The 18,216-nt window shown below is 36.5% G+C and overlaps 1 protein-coding gene across 8 annotated transcripts in view; it reads right to left on the bottom strand.

Annotated features, from left to right (window-relative positions):
• Positions 1 to 18,216, bottom strand: part of DLG1 (discs, large homolog 1 (Drosophila)) — a 292,696-nt gene that overhangs the window by 120,233 nt on the left and 154,247 nt on the right. For 5 of the 8 annotated variants that reach the window (XM_011988972.1, XM_011988970.1, XM_011988973.1 and 2 more), the window contains one exon: positions 10,945 to 11,043. The exons of the other annotated variants lie outside the window; for them this stretch is intronic. In XM_011988972.1, coding sequence (XP_011844362.1) covers positions 10,945 to 11,043 — 99 coding nt within the window. The remainder of the gene's footprint in view (positions 1 to 10,944; positions 11,044 to 18,216) is intronic. 8 annotated transcript variants of the gene reach the window in all.

Genomic DNA, 18,216 nt, shown 5'->3' with positions numbered 1-18,216 from the left:
CTCTTCCTAGGTTGCTCAGAAATCATTGTTTTCTATTCCCAAGGATACCATAAAGATTTCAATCATTTCATCACTCAGGAAAAAATTCTTCCCACAGTGAACTGTTTTTATACAGGGGGAAAAAAAAATAAGTCTATCACAGAAATTAATTGTAAACTTCTAGAAAACTAAAAATACACTCTTAATGTAAAAACCCCTGACTACTTTCAGCTGCAATGATAGCTTTCCACTGTTATCCTAGACCACTCACAGAATTAACAGTGATCTATTACGGCAAGAAAAATAAGCAGAATAACACACACCTAGTTAAGTTTGGATTGAAAAAAGTCTTGGTTTTCTGGTTAGGTTAGAAATTATGATGTATATGAAACTAAAGAATAAAATGCAATTAATACCAAATGAAAAATATATTAAAAAACTGATGTAATTCCCCTCAAATTTCTTTCTTCTGCATATTTAGTTATAAAAGTATCAAGTCAAATAACAGTTTCAGAGAATAAAAAAGATGACTATCATTTAAACAAACTTTAGAAGATATGCTTATAAACATTAATAGTTCTACTTAATTAACTAAAGAATTATACATAAAAGCTGTATAAAAGAACATTATAACACAAAATAACACTTTCTTCCAAATATATAGGCTTTTAATAATGGTGAATATTCAAAGTTCAAATAACATTATTTTCGGCACAGTGCTATAGCTAAATGATATGATAAAATGCTTAGACAACCTAGTTTCATGGTTAAAGAATTATACGGTATGCATTTGGGCTATATCAAGCAGTTAAGTTAAAAATGAGTAGCTAATACTTCATTATATATAAACATAAAATTAAATATAATACTTCATGTTTAGTCCCACCATTGATTAACAGTCTACCTTTGAATAATTCAGTGAAAGTCCATTTAACAAATAAAAATTGTACTTACAAAATTGCTATTTAAGCAAAGTTACTCAACTTACAGACATTTGAGATTTTATGAATATTTCAAATTACTTATTTCCCAATGGCATAATTGAGAATACTCAAACATAATATTTTACTTTGCTAAAAAAATTAATACAACTTCACTTTATTCTGCTTAAGCAATTACAGAAGAAGAGGGCAAGAAAGAATAGGATATTTAAAGTTACAAAAGAAATCACATTTTTAAAACACTATGGCAAGAAAGTCTTTTGGTCCCTCGGCCGATTTTTTTTACCAAACATGCAGTGGAGAAAGTTGGTTTTTATCAAAATCTGATTTATACCATAATTATTATAATGTTAGCTGCTTATCAGTACCAAATCATCATCACTGTATAGAAGTTACCTTTTGATTCTATTCATTTAGAAAGTATTGCTAATATTGAAATACACATAAACAAAATGACATAAGATGTTTTATTTACTTCAAAATAAAACAATGGAAGGCTGGGAGTAGGAGGGGTTATGGATCAAATAGAAGTACACGAGTTGATTGCTGTAGCTGGTGATGGGTATACATAGAGTTAATCGTACTATTATTTCTACATTTGAGTATTTTTGAAAGTTTGCATAATAAAAAGTAAACCAAAAAATCACTTTGAGCTAAGTACTCAGTTTTAAAGCAGTTAATAGCTAAAGTAGTTGTGAAATAATCTGGGTCAGTGTTGCTATTAAGATGCTGGCATTCGGGCCAAGCGCAGCGGCTCACGCCTGTAACCCTAGCACTTTGGGAGGCCGAGGCTGGTGGATCACTTGAAATCAGGAGTTCGGGGTGAGCAAAATTATGTTTCTTAAGCCTTATTACTGATGCTTGGGTCAAATTATTTAGGAACTTTTTAGTTCCGCCTTCTGGAATATCCTTGCCTTTTTACTGCCTCTACCCCCAATCTTCACTGTTGTCCAAGTTGGAAATATACACAATGGTATATAAATTTTAGTAATAGACTAAGCATTTCTATAGCTTCCTATGGTTTGCAACATATTTTCTTTTATATTACTTCTCTAGAGCCTCACACAGTTCCCCTGGGTAAAGACAGGTGTTGCTATCTTTTCACAGATGGAGAAAATGAATTTCAATAATAATTGTGATTTACCTACACTCAAATGTCACTGAGTGGTAGAGGGAGGTACAGAGAGACCTAGAACCAGGTCTGAGATTACAGGGTCACTTGAACCAAGGTGCAATGAAGGGTTTTTCTTCATTTGAAATAATTTCACGTAGACTCTTTCCAAGTCTTTTAGTTGTAGTTGTCTGATTTTCCACGTTACCTGTTCTACTACCCGCTGTCTTGGTTAAGGATCCCAAAGTCTTTTTTTTTTTGAGACTGAGTCTTGCTCTGTCGCCCAGGGTAGGATTTTTTAAGTCAAGTTTATTGGCTGAGCACATGGCTCACCCAAATTTTACCATTCTATTTCATTAACAAAGGATCTTGTAGTGTTTGCTGCTGTAACAGACTGAAGCAACCTTACAAAGTTTCAGAGGGCAATATTACATTTTTAAAAATTGTGTTAAATTCTAAGATCTAATTATTTTAAAATAGGTCAAAATAGTTTAGAAAATGCACTTTTACAGTGTGCACTGTATTTTGCCTTCTCAGCACTAATCAAAGTTTCATTATGTTATTTGTCTAATGTTTCTTCCTCCTATACTCAATTATAAACAAGTGCTTTACAAGTGCTTTTCCAATGCAGAACTCACAAACCCCAGAGAATACCTCTTAGATCCTAATTTGAGACACACTGCATTCAAAGTTAAATGCTATGACTGAGGTGATCACTGCAGGTTAAAATGACTGTAAAAACAAATGCGGTGGATTCTGGAAAGATGGTAGAGTAGGAAGCACCACAAATCTGTTTCTCCACCTTGAAAACAATTTCAGTGGCAGCATCTGTCTGATGTAAATATTTTGGAACCTGGAGTCTACTGAAGGCTTGCAACTTCCAGGTGAAGGCTTGGACAGTAAACTGTAGTTAATTTCAGTCACCTGCATGCAGGTTTAGCACAGGAGCAGCTACCCACACTCTATCCCTCAGTCAACTGTGTGATGCTTGCACAAGTCACGGTGGGCAAAGAAAATTACGTTCTCCAAATATTGGAGATCTGTGCTCTAACTGCTGCTTCTCATCACAAAGGTGCAAACAGGCTATGGATACTGCTGTTTCACCTCCTCCTCACTGTTGCAAACCCCACCCAAACCTCCCAGGCTGAACTGATTTCCAGGAGATTTAAAGAGCTGGAGCCTCCCCTTCCTACACACCAATTCAATTTTCTTTTTCCCCTTTTGACAGCCAGACATTGAAGACTAGGACATTAAAAACCAACCACATATATAGAGGAAATTAGAAAGTCACTGTGCATGCCCAGGGGAAGGATAGGCTCAGAAAACATCTAAGAAGACCCTACGTTTACACCTGAGGCTGATCTTTGACAGCCTAAAACAATCACAAAAACAGTAACCACAAAAAAAGAAAATGCCAGAGAAGAAGGAGAATCTGATTTTCAGAGTCATCAAATTATTAAATTCAAGTGTGCTGTTTTCATGGGAAAAAGAAATTCCAAGGCATACAAATAAACAAGAATAAATGGCTTATTCAAAAAAGAAATACAAATCAACAGAAACTGTCCCTTAAAAAAACATAAGGCCAGGTGTGGTGGCTTACGCCTGTAATCCCAGCACTTTGGGAGGCTGAGGCGGGCAAATCACGAAGTCAGGAGTTTGAGACCAGCCTGGCCAACACAGTGAAACCCTGTCTCTACTAAAAATACAAAAAATTAGCAGGGTGTGCTGGCGGGCGCCTGTAATCACAGCCACTTGGGAGGCTGAGGTAGGAGAATCACTTGAACCCAGGAGGCGGAGGTTGCAGTGAGCCAAGACCACACCACTGTACTCCAGCCTGTGCAACAGAGCAAGACTCCATCAAAACACAAACAAACAAACAAACAAACAAACAAACAAACCCCCAAAACCTGACAGCAAATCTACTAGACAAAGACTTTTTTAAAGAACTAAAAGATGTGAACGAAAGCAAGAAAATGCTGTATGAACAAAATGGAAATACCAATAAGGAGAAATAAAAATATATAAAATTCAGGAACTGAGAAGTACAATAACTGAAAATTCAGTGGAGGGATTCAAAAGCATATCTAAGTAGCTAAAAAAAATGAGTGAACATGAAGACAGGACAATGGAAAGTATTGCACCTGAAGAACAGAAATAAAAAAGATTAAAGAAAAGTGAACAGAACCTAAGGGACCCATGAGACATCATCAAGCAGACCAACTAATGCATTGTGGGAGTTGCATGAGAAATGAGAGATAAAAGAGTAGAAAAAAATATTTGAAGAAGTAATAGCCAAAACTTCTCAGATTTCATGAAAAACACGAATATAAACATCCAAGAAGCTCAATAAACAAGTAATGAAATCAGACTCACACTGAGGCACATTATACTAGAACTGTCAAAGGACAAAAACAAAGGGAGACTTTTGAAAGCAACAAGAGAAGTGACTTGTCACATACAACAAATCCTCAATGAGAGTATCAGCAGACTTCGCGTCAGACACTCTGGAGGTCATAAGGCAGTGGGTGGAAACAATGCTAAAATAAGAGGAAAAAGAAACCAAACCTGTTGTATCCAGCAAGACAGTCCCTCAAAAGTAAGGGGAAAATTAAGACGTTCCCTGATGAACAAATGCTGAGGGAGTTTGTTATCACTAGAACTGCCCTGAAAGATGTGCTAAAGGTAGCAGTTCAGGCTGAAATGAAAGAAAACTAGACAGTAACTCAAAGCCACATGAAGAAATAAAGATCTCAATAAAGGCAAATACATAGGTAATAATAAACACTAGTTAGCAGTGTTGTAACAATGGTTGTGTATATTCACTTTTGGTTTTCCACATGATTGAAGAGACTATATTACATTTCCAAATTTTTTTTTAAAAAAACCTAGCCTAGCCAGGCATGGTGGCTCACACCTGTAATCCCAGCAATTTAGGTGGCCGAGGCAGGCAGAGATGGCTTGAGCCCAGGAGTTCAAGACCAGCCTGTGGAACATGGTGAAACCCCATCTCTACAAACAAAACAGAACAGAACAGCAGCAACAACAAAAATTAACCAGGTGTGGTGGGAACATGCCTGCAGTCATGGCTATTCAGGAGGCTGAGGCGCGAGAACTGATTGGGCCTAAGAGGTTGAGGCTGCAGTGAGCTGTGATGGCACCACCGCACTCCAGCCTGGGCTACAGAATGAGACCCTGCCTAGAAATAAATAAGCCTAATATTAATAAATAAAGTCAATATTAGTAAATAACGAAAATCAATTACTAGTTTAAAAGCTAACATTGTAACTTTGTAACTTCGTATTTTGTCTCGTACATAATTTAAGACACTAATGCATTAAAAATTATTAGTTTCTGGTTTTGGGCATACACTATATGAAGATGTAATTTTGTGACATCAACAATCGAAAGGGGTTGGGACAGAGCAGTTAAAGGGGCAGAGGTTTTGTATATTATTGCAGTTAAGCTTGTATAAATTGAGATTAGAAGTGTCTAGGATGTCAAATGTAATCCCCTTGGTAACCACATAAAATATAACTAAAGAACAGACTCAAAGGAAATGAGAAAGTTAAATGTTTCACTACAAAAAATTAATCAAAGACCAAAGAAGACAGTAATGCAGGAAATGAGGAACAAAAAGCTACAAGGCATATATATAAAGAAAACAAACAGCAAAATGACAAAAGTAAGTCCTTCCTTACCAATAATTACTTTAAATGTAAATAAACTCTTCAATCAAAAGACAGAAATTGGCAGAATAAAATTTTTAAAATGTTGCAACTACAAGCTGTATACAAGAGACTCACTGTAAATCCAGACACAAATATGCTGAAAGTGAAGTATAGAAAGGGATATTCCATGCAAATAGTAACCAAAGGAGAGCAGGAGTGGCTGTACTCATAAAAGACAAAATAGACTTTAAATCCAAAAAAAGGTTATGAGACAACAAAGGTATTATATATTAATAAAAGGTTCAATATAGGAATATGTAACAATTACAAAAATTAACGCACCTAATAGCAGGCCATCAAAATGTAAGTAGCAAAAATGAAACAGAATTGAAGAAGGAAATGGTTCTACAATAATAGCTGGAGACTTCAATACCACATTCTCCATAATGGGCAGAACAACCAGACATATGATAAGTAAGGAAATAGAGGAGATGAACAAACACAATATACCAAGGAGACACAGAACTCTAACAACAGAACACACATTCTTCTCAAGTGCACACGGGAATAGAAGGAAACTATGTCAACCTAAGAAAAACCATATACAAAACCTCACAGTGAACATCATACTCAGTGCTGAAAGACTGAAAGCTTTTCCTCTAAGAAGAGAAAGAGGGCAAGTATGTCTGCTTTCACCACTTGTACTCAACGTGACCACTAGCTAAATAGTTGAAGTTGTAGTCAAAGCAATTAGGCAAGAAAAAGAAATAAAAGACATCCCAATTAGAAAGGAAGAAGCAAAATTACTTGTTCACAAATGATATGATCTTATACGTAAAACACCCTGAAAGATTTTACACAAAAACTGTTAATAATTAAACCAATTAAGCAAAGTAGCAGGATACGAAGTCAATACCCAAAAATCAGTTGTATTTCTTCTAACATTGAACAATCTAAAATGGAAATTAAGAAAACAATTCTGTTTATCACAGCATCAAAAAGTACAAATTTTCAGAACACTGAGCCTCCTAAACGCTAAAAAAAAAAAAAAAAAAAAAAAAAAGAATTAACTTCATCAAGAAGGTAAAAAACTTGTAAAATGAAAACTATAAAACATTTATGAAAGAAATTAAGAAGACATAAATAAATGGGAAGGGATCTATGGTTACAGATTGGAAGATTTATTATTGCAAAAATGTCAATATTACCCAAAGCAATCAACAGACTTAATGCAATTCCTATCAAAATTCCAGTAGGGTTTTTAAAGAAACAGAATAACCCATCCTAAAAGTCACATAGAATTTCACGGTACCCTGAAAGTCAAAATGATAATGAAAAAGAAAAACAAAGGTGGCAGGCTAACACTTCCTGATTCCAAAACTTACTACAAAGTTACAGTAATAGAAACAGTCTGGTACTGGTGTGCAGACAGACATATAGAAGAGAATAAAGCAGAATCCAGAAATAAATGCCATATACAATAATCAACCTAAAACGGATCATGATCTAAATGTAAAACCTAAAACTATAAAACTGTTAGAAGAAAATACAGGCTAAAAGTGAGACAATGGAACTGACAGTGATTTCTTGGATATGACACAAAGGTACAGGCAAAAAAGAAAAAATAGGTAAGTCATATCTCTGACAAGACGGGAGACCCAGAATGCACAAAGAACTCCTAAACTCCAACAATAATACCAAACACCCTAATTAAAAAATGGTCAAGGAACTCATACAGACATTTTCTCAAAGAAGACATACAAATGGACAATAAGCACATGAAAAGATGTGTCACTAATCATTACAGAAACGCAAATCAAAACTACGAGATGTCACCTCACACCCATTAGCCTGGCTACTATTAAGAAAACAAAATAAAAAGTGTTGGTGAGGATGTGGAGAAACTGGAATCCTTGTGCACTTCAGTGGAAATTTAAAATGCTACAACCGGCTGGGCGCGGTGGCGCACACCTGTAATTCCAGCACTTTGGGAGGCTGAGACGGGTGGATTACCTGAGGTCAGGAGTTCAAGACCAGCCTAACCAACATGGAGAAACCTTGTCTCTACTAAAAAAAAAAAAAAAAAAAGCGGGGCATGGTGGCGCATGCCTGTAATCCCAGCTACTCGGGAGGCTGAGGCAGGAGAATCACTTGAACCAGGGAGGTGGAGGTTGTGGTGAGCCAAGATCGCGCCATTGCACGCCAGCCTGGGCAACAAGAGCGAAACTGCATTTCAAAAACAAAAAAAGGTCCAGAGGCAATATGATGCTCTGTTCTGGACATACCTCTAATGTAATTACTCTCACATTATGTGGGAGCTATTTGTTAAACTTGTCGCTTGCACAAACACCTAGTAGGCTCCTAGAGGACAGAGAATGTTCTATTCATCTTCAAAGCACATATTCAAATATCAAAAAAGACCATGCACAAAAAATTAGCTCTAAAGCATTTTCAACAATATTTTAATTACAAGATAACTTTTCAGAACTGATAGAAATAAAGGTTCAAAACATCTAGTTTTAAAACAGAGTATTTACTCTAGGGTGCAAATAAGCCTCTGGATTTAATAGGCTGGAATCACAGAGATTATGTGTTTACACTCCCAGTAAGAAGAACCAGTAACTGTTACCTACTCTGTACTCAGTTTCTATGTGGAGAAACTGAGGTTCTTAGAAGTTGAGTAATTTCTACACCATCACACATGTAGAAACAGGTGAAGCTAGGAAGTGGTGGAGTCAGGTATGACTATACTATAAAGCTCATGCTCTTTCTGCAATATTAAGCAGCCACTGAATATTATCTTTCTGTGCCACTCTGTATGATAAGTGTAATTCTGATTTGTAGAGGGCTTTCATAAAGTACAAACAATATGATCAATATGCAAGTACTCTGAAAAGTGTAAAAGTGTTCTACAATGAAAGACTATATACTTTTTAACAAGTTATTATCTATGTATCTTTCTAATTTGCCTGACTCTCAAACCCATTTTAAAGGAGTCAGGTTGCGCTGCCCCCATTTTAACAGATGAAGGAGGAGAAGACTCAGACAGGGTAACCTGTCTGAGTGACAAAGACGGACTAGACTCTAAATCTTCTCTTCTGCTTTTATTTCTAATACATACTAATGCATCTAAATGTAAAGTAGTGGATCTTTCAAGAATACATATTCACTTAATATGTTGAAATTGGGTTATATGTTAGCATGGATTTTAAATTTTACTTAGGGACAGACATTTTAGTCCGTTATTTTAATTTTATAAGGTACTTGACTAATTAGGAACACACTTATTCTGGAAAATGAGGTCCACTCATTGGCTTCTCACATAACACAACAAAAATGGTAAAACTCTCTTTCATGAACTTCTGTAGCATATTTAAAACCTAAAGTGAAGCTATGCAGAATAAATAGGTCTTTTTTGTGTGTATCCTCCTCAAATATCCTCATTTAAACAAACAAACAAACAAACAAAACAAAACAAAACTTGTTCCTTAGTTTCCTTTCTCAGAGAAATACGAGATAATACTAAAAATATGAACAGCCAAGATTATGTGGCAGTACTTGATACGCATTAAGTATCCTCTCAACCACTGTAAAACACCTCAAGTTAGTACTCCTGTCTATCTTCAGTGTTACAGATGAGTAAATGGAAGTTCACTGTGGTTAAGTAAAGTGTGTAGTTACATAGGTTAAGTGGTAGGACTGGAATTCCAACCCCAGGTCATTCTGACTTCAAAACCTGTATTTTTATAAGACTATGCAAGATCTCAACAATTTTCAAATGTAGTGTGATGTTAAGTTAGGGATGCCTGGAGTAAATAAATGAGAGAATTCTGAATAGGAAAAGACAGGCTCCCAAATGAATATAAAGAGACTGGTACAAATTCTCAAAGGATTCCAGAAAATTATTTTAATGCCAAAAAATTGACTGAAGTGAGAAGAGTAAAATAAACTTTCAATTCTACTTAAAAAAAAAAAAAACAAAACACTGTACTAATCAACTCTGTGTATTTGGAAAGATGTTACATTATTACGATGTTATAATAACCCTCAAACTGCTTGCTCAGAATTATATTTTATTTATAAATTCAATTTTTTCCTGCAATATAGAGAGAATATCCATTTGGATTCCTCTATCCATTGTTGGTTTTATGAGTTAATTTTTAATTATTTTCATAATCAAAAATTATATAGTACTAATATTATTACAATGATTACAATTCAGTCTTATTATAGTAAGGCTGAAGTCATTGTAACATTGTAATTTCCCCTAGAATCCTCGGGTGTGTGGATGTTCTTACTGACTTCACTTTTTAGGAGAGGGGAAGGGCACTGAGATGTGAATAATCACAGTTGATATCTTTTTTCCCCCAATGGAGCTGATTTTGAAACTGTTTACACAGCAAACATAATATGTTTACCCAGATTTTATGCTACAGATCAATAATTGGCAAAAACAATCTATGGGTTCCTTTATTTACACTTTAAATGAGATCGTGATCTTTCACACCAAAGATCTTTATTATTATTCTTAGTAATACTACCATTATTTTGACTTTGCATAACTGTTGGAAGGGCAGTTAATGTCTCGAGTCACCCCTTGGAAATAGTAAGTCTTTGAAAAACTAAAAATGATTAGATTCTCTCATATTTGGCTATTATTATTTTTTAAACTGTTACATATAATTTTTTACAAGTAAAATTTTACAATAGATTTACATAAAAGTTGTGAAGATAGCACAGAGCATTCCCAAATAATCCAGATATATTGGCTATTATTTTTACCTAATAAATGTGAAGTGTCTTATCTAATCAGATAACATGAGAACGAGTATTTCCAAAGATAAATATATAATAGGAAACAATGTGCTAAATAAAATGATACATCTGGTATAAAATCAGGAGTACAATGATTTTTACCAGCTTTAGAAGAATAAAGTTTTCTAAAGTAAAAATGTTTAAAAACTGTTTTAAGCAGATTCATAAGTACAAAGGCATGAAAACAAATCTAAGGTTCAATATTACGAAGTTCACAATGTGTTCCATTTCACACACAACCTAATAAAATGGCAAATCTTGACTCCATTTATATTAAATTTGAAATGTTTAAGTCCCTAAAACTACTAATTGAAGCCCAAAGTAAATTACCAAATTACAAAACACAGCTCAAACAGTTTTAAAAAAGAACACAAATGAAACATTAAAAGCAAATGAAATTTTTATAAAGAAAAAAGAAACTAATAAAAACCTGTGGTATGGTGGGTAGGATGACAGTATTCTCAGCAGGGACTGGCAGGACAGGGATCACAGGGACAGTGGGAGGAGAGGGAAGAACAGCTTCTGTTGGCTAAAAATCATCAATGACAAAAAATCAGGAAAAACACCAAAATAAAAGGGAAACACATAACAAAAAGCTGTGCCATAAAGATAAATTATAGTTTTCAGAAATAACTATGCAACAGGTAAAATATTAATACATTACACTAATATAAATAATGAGAAAATACCCTTTAGAAATTGTTTTAGAAACAGTTACACCCCCAATAATTTTAATGATTCTGTAATTAAAATGAGTGACTACTCTTTAGATGTTTAAATGATAATAATAAACATTATCACTTACAATATTCCTTCCTTCTCTGGGAAATAAGACAATTGCTTCATAGACAGACTACAAAATATTTTTTCTAGTACTCAGAATACATTTGACTGCTTTCCTCTATGCATTCAGAAAACTAAAAGTAATTTTATTAGCCCAATCAGGCAGACAAGAGAGTTTACAAATCCATGACACTAACTTCTATTATCAAGAACCGTAATCACCTGCCTCAACATGCCCGTAACTAATTCAACTAACATTGATTGTCTATTATATGCCAGACATATCCGGCAACAATGAAAAAACAATGTAGACAGAACCCTGGTATAAATTAAACTAAGAAGTTTACTGTTTATCTGGCTTAAGTTATTTCTCAAAGGATGAAACTGGAACACAGGACAGTTGTTTTGTATAAGACCCGTTGGCTATATAAATAAAACACCTTATATATGTAAGGAAAACACTAAAGTCAAGTAGATGAGGACAGCTTGCCTTCATAGGCCTTAAAACAGGAAGAACAAATTGTCAGACTAAAAACAAGGTTTATCTTTATTCATAAATACAAAATAAAATCGCAAATTTTTTTGCCTATCAAATTAGTAAAATTAAGATTTATTTAAAATGTATGGCATCTCTTCAACAATGGTGCTGAGATATCCACATGCAAAAGACGAAGGTCTACAGACCCCCATCTCACATTATATATAAAAATTAACTCAAAATAGATTAACAACCTAAATATGAGATTTGAAAACATAAAACTCTTATGAGAGAACATAGGGTTAATCTTTGTGACCTTGGATTTGGTAATGGAGTCTTAGAAATACTGTGACCAAAAAAAAAAAAAAAAAAAAAAAACCATTAGACTCTATCAGAATTAAAACCTTTTGTGCACCAAAGGGCATTACCAAGAAAGTGAAAAGACAGCCTACACAATGGGAGAAAATATTTGGAAATCATAATCTGATAAGGGTTTAATATCCAGAACATTTAAAGACTCTTACAACTCAACAACACAAAGAAAAACAACCCAATTAATGAAATGTGCAAAGAGCTTGAATAATTTCTGCAAAGATATACAAGTGGCCAATTAGCACATGAAAATGCTCAACATCATTAGTCAATAGGGTAATACAAATAAAAGCTATAATGAGAGATTACTTCACCACTACAAGGGAAGTTTCTAACTAAAACAAAACAAAAAAAAATCAAAGTAACAAGTAGTGGCAAGGATGTGGAGAAACTGGAACTCTGGTAAAATGCTGGTGGGAAATGTAAAACGGTACATACAGCTTCTGTGGAAAACTTTGGCAGTTTCTTAAAAACCAACCATAAAATCAGCATATGATCTAGCAATTGGGTAGGTAAATGTGCACTGGGAAGGCACATCCCCAAAAGTGAGAGCAAGGACTCAGACACTTGTATGCCAATGTTCAGTGCGGCATCATACACAACAGTCTAAAGGTGGAAAGAAACCAAGTTGGAAAGAAACCAAGTGCCCATCAGGAGATGAACAGATAAACAAAATGTGATAATATACACATGATGGATATTATTCAGCCCTAGAAAGGAATCTTTTTTTTTTTTTTTTTTTTGAGACGGAGTCTCACTCTGTTGCCCAGGCTGGAGTGCAGTGGTGCAATCTCAGCTCACTGTAACATCCACCTCCCGGGTTCAAGCAATTCTCTGCCTCAGCCTCCCAAGTAGCTGGGATTACAGGCACCTGCCACCATGCCCTGCTATTTTTTTTGTATTTTTAGTAGACATGGTGTTTTACCATCTTAGCCAGGCTCGTCTTGAACTCCTGACCTTGTCATCCACCCACCTTGGCCTCCCAAAGTGCTGAGATTACAGGCATGAGCCACCACACCTGGCCCTAGGAATAAAATTCTTAATCATGCTAGAAGATGGATGAGCCTTTAAAACATTAAGTGAAATTAGCCAGACACAAAAGGATAAATATTGCATGATTCCACTTAAAAGGCTAGTAAGTTTTGTTATACATATTTTACCAATAAAAAAAATACGATAAAAATATTCCAAAAAAGCTTTTAAAAATGCATGAAAACTGGTCCTCTCACACTGCTATTGGATATACAAATTAATGCAAACTTTAGGAAAACTAATTTGTCACTAAATATCTAGAGCTTTAAAAATGTTTAAACTTGGCTGGGTGCAGTGGCTCACCGCCTGTAATCCCAGAACCTTGGGAGGCCGGGGTGGGCGGATCACGAGGTCAGGAGTTCAAGACCAGCTTGGCCAACATGGTAAAACTCCATCTCTACTAAAAAAAAGAAAAAAAAAAAAAGTCTAAACTCTTTGACTTAGTAATTCTAGAACTCTATTCTAAGCAAAAATTTTAAAAGTCAAGGTTTTAAGGTATTCTCATAAGGTGTTTTAAGGTTTTAAGATATTCTTTTGAACATTTTCTATTTGGTCAATTGTGGAATATTTTAAATACCCAAAGGTGTCAGAATGGTTAAGTAAAAAAGTAAAAAATGGAAACTATGTGAGATTGAGGCCAGGCATGGTGGCTCATACCTGTAATCCTAGAGCTTTGGGAGGATGCGGCAGGCAGATCACCTGAGGTCAGGAGTTCAAGACCAGCCTGGCCAACATGGCAAAACCCTACCAAAAAATTCTGAATTCCATATTATGAGCTCAAAATTAATAACAATAGTAACTGATATTCACTGCAATACTTACATGACCTTCCAAGAATGTTTGAAAACCCATAGGTTCTGACTTCTGATTTATGAATGTATAAGAAAAGTGTGGTGATTTTCTAAGAACTGTGCTTGGATCCAGTGGATATACACAAGGAAAAACCAAACATATACTGATTCCTACCCTTAAACTATACATAAAATTGATTTTAGCTGGTTTGCTGCCATAATTGAGAGAAGTAAACAATATAAGACTTCTAGAGGATGACACGGTAGAGTATCATCATGACCTTGGTGTAGATGACCTCTTGAAAGGAAAGTGCATGTTGCTGAAGCCCAAGCAGGGTGAGGAAAGCATCTGTGCGCAGGGAGTGGAAGGGAGGCAACAGCCTGGCAAAGGGTGTTGGAGCCTAAGCATGGCAAGGAGGGTGTCCACATGGACAGAGGAGTGGTGGCAGCCTGACATGTATGGTTGGAACCCGAGTGAGACAGACAGTATCTATGAGGCAGTAGCTGTGGTCTGGCATAAGGTTTTGCGCTGTCAGTGGACTAAATGGGATCTTTTGGAGCCTGAGCAGAGGGAGAAGGGCATCCATCTAGGGCAGCAATAGTGACAGGAGATTGCTTATATACAGGGCATTCTGATCCAATAAATAAACACATGAAGGATATTGACAGCAAGGTTCCTCGTGTCAGAAAAGGGAGTTATAAATATGGAAAGACAGAAAATTAGCATGAGACCTATGGTGTTACACTAAAATTGGAGGTATTAGTGTAAGCAGTTTTCAATATATATAGATAAATACAAAAATAAACATAGACATAAATGTGTGTGTATATATGTGCATAACTCTGCTAACTATGAGGACCTGGGAGCAGTTAACAGCTCCACAGCACCAATACACCTGGCATTCAAATCTTGATTTCTAAATACTCATTCTGCAATTTAAAACAACACAACACGGCCAGGCGTGGAGGCTCACGCCTGTAATCCCAGCACTTTGGGAGGTAGAGGTGGGCAGATCACCTGAGGTCAGGAGTTTGAGACCAGCCTGGCCAACATGATGAAACTCTGTCTCTACTAAAAATACCAAAAATTAGCTAGGCGTGGTGGCGGGTACCTGTAATCTCAGATACTTGGGAGGCTGAGCCAAGAGAATCGCTTTGAACCCAGGAGGTGGAGGTTGCAGTGAGCCAAGATCACGCCACTGCACTCCAGCCTGGCCAATAAGAGTGAAAGTCCTTCCCGGGGGGAAACAAAAACCACAAAACAAAACAAAAGCAAACCAAACCATGGGTCTTTGAAGAAATGGCTGATTCCAGTGCTAGAGCTCAGCAAGTACAATATGAGTGTAGACATCCTGCTGTGCCAGAAAATAAGGGAAGTGCTCAAAGAGGATGACAAATGACAAAGAAGTTGGCTTGAAGGGCTGCCATTGGCCAGACTGGGAACTATCTGTGACTCAATTATAACAATGGCATAAAATCCACTGAATAAAACTGGAATCTGGGACCCCATACTGATATAAATAAATACACGAATAAACAAATGAAGATAAGAGCATTTCCTTATAACAGAATGCTAACTAAAAATGTAATGATGGAATTATAAAATCATTTGGCAGCCATCACAGTAATAGAGTAATTCATTCAAGAAATATTAATGAATGTTAAAACTTCCTGTTGCTAAGTGAAACGTCCATTTCAGTGGATGAATGGCATATACTCATACAAAAGTGTTTCATTTCAAAACATTAATTACAGTGGAGAAATATGCAGATAGTATCTTAATCAAGTGATCAAAGTTAACATCACCAGTAACGAGAAAAATCAAAATCATGTATTATGTGATAAAATGTAATGAAAGTATAATACTTCCAGGATATTTCTACCAAAGAGGCATAACTTGAATCTAATCATTAAACACCAGACAAACCCAAATTGAGTGATACATTACAAAATAACTGGCTGCAGTCATCAAAAGTGTCAAAGTCATGAAAGTCTAACGTTACTTTTTAATTCAACTTTATTCTCTTTTTGAAACGACGTTACTCAGGTAGAACAGATATAAAAAAACTGCACATATTTAATGTATACAATTTGATTGAGTTGCACATACGCATACACCCATGAAGCCATTGCCATAATCAAAGTAACAAACGTATCTACCACCTCTAAAAGCTTCCTTGTGCCTCTGCTGTTTTCTGTTTTGTTTTGGTTCTTTTAAGAACACTAAAGTTTATTTTTTAAATGTTTGAAAATGTCACAGATGTAATATGTTAAATTTCTTTTCTTATAATAGTCTCCAGCCCTAACAACAGGATAACAACTGATTAATAATCTACTTTGATAGTCAAAATAAGATAAAAGTACATGCTTATGTCATATTTCAAGCCAAAGCACAACAATTTTCTCCACTGGGTAGCTGCTCTCCAAAAGCCTTTATGATAAATCATGAATCCATTAATATTACATTTTAATCCCACTTGTAACCCTTTGTCTCTGAGCCTCTTCTAGAATCATCTTCTTTAGATGAGGACGTGAACACCATTAAAAAAAATTTCCAGTTTACAGCATCTTAACCCATCCCACTCTCTACAGGGCATTGACCAAGTTCCTTGAAACAGAACACAGGCCCCTGCCTCTTCCTTAAGGCCAACACTGCTCAGAAAGTCAACGAGGCATCAACACACACAATTCCCTAACCACAACTGATAACCAATTCTGGTAACAAACAATTACAGAACAACAAAGTAATTCATTTAGTTCACTAGAAACAAAAATACAACTCTAAACAAATAACAATCCAAAGAAAGCTGACTGATGAGGAACAGCAAAGGTATTGAGGAAGGAGAGAGACCCTCTCACATTGTTTTATATTGTTTTATACTCAGTACCTGTTTTAAGAAAAAACAAGGAAGTGAAACCAAAGACAGGCAGCCTGGGCCTGCCTGGCCTAAACCTAGTAGTTAAAAATCAACTAATAACTTAGAAACAAATGTTATTCATAGATTCCAGACATTGTATAGAAGAACATTGTGAAACTCCCTGCCCTGTTCTGTTTCTCTCTGACTATCAGTGCATGAAACCCCTGTCACGTATCCCCTAGATTGCTCAATCACGACCCTTTCATGTGAAATCTTTAGTGTTGTGCGCCCTTAAAGGGGCAGAAATTGTGCACTTGGGGAGCTTGGATTTTAAGGCAGTAGCTTGCCAACGCTCCCAGCTGAATAAAGCCCTTCCTTCTACAACTTGGTGTCTGAGAGGTTTTATCTGCGGCTCGTCCTGCTACATTTCTTTTTTCCCTGACAGGGAAGCAAGGTAACTGATGGACAGCCAAGGCAGCCCCTTAGGCGGCTTGGGCCTGCCCTGTGGAGCATCCCTGCGGGGGACTCCAGCCAGCCTGAGTAGGGCGTTCCAGAGAACGCTCCTGGGCAGGCAATTGCCCCAGTGGAACGCCTCGCCAGAGCAGTGCGTAGCAGACCCCCGCGGAGGAATAACACAGTGGCTGAACACCGGGAAGGAACTGGCACTTGGAGTTCGGACATCTAAAACTTGGTAAGACTAGTCTTTGGAACTTGCCCACTCCATTTGAGTGAAAGCATGGCCTGATCACCCATGGAATGCCTTTATCGGTACTTTGGTTTGGTTTTGGTTTTGACTTGGTTTAAATTGCTTGACAGGACCAGTCTTGGGAACTTGCCCACCCCGTTTGAGTGGAAGCGTGGCCTGATCACCCATGGCGTGCCTTTATCGGCACTTTGGTTTTGGTTTTGACTTGGTTTAAATCGCCTGATAGGACTGGTCTTGGGAACCTGCCTACTCCATTTGAGTGGAAGCGTGGCCTGATCACCCACAGTGTGCCTGTACCAGCACTTTGGTTTTTGTTTTTGACTTGACTTGGATTGCTTGATACTATGGTTTTGGTTTTGACCTGGCTTGGATTTCTGGATACTCTGATTTTGGTTTGGTGTAAAAAGCAGAAGTGTGTGTGTGCCCTTTTTATCTGTTTTTTGTTTTGTGGTGTGCGTGTGGTGTGAGCATGGTGTTTTGTCTCAAAGAAGCATGGGTCCGGCACAAGTAAGTCCGCCCCACTAGGAACTATGTTAAAAAGTTTCAAGAAAAGAAAAAAGGGGGGAGGCAGAATTTATATTTAAAAAGTTTGTGGCCGGGCGCGGTGGCTCAAGCCTGTAATCCCAGCACTTTGGGAGGCCAAGACGGGCGGATCACGAGGTCAGGAGATCGAGACCATCCT

This window comes from Mandrillus leucophaeus, unplaced genomic scaffold (assembly GCF_000951045.1).
Source record: "Mandrillus leucophaeus isolate KB7577 unplaced genomic scaffold, Mleu.le_1.0 Scaffold342, whole genome shotgun sequence".
Taxonomy (NCBI): Eukaryota; Metazoa; Chordata; class Mammalia; order Primates; family Cercopithecidae; genus Mandrillus; species Mandrillus leucophaeus.
Note: the sequence above shows the minus strand (reverse complement) of the source record. Positions and strands in the feature narration are given on the sequence as shown.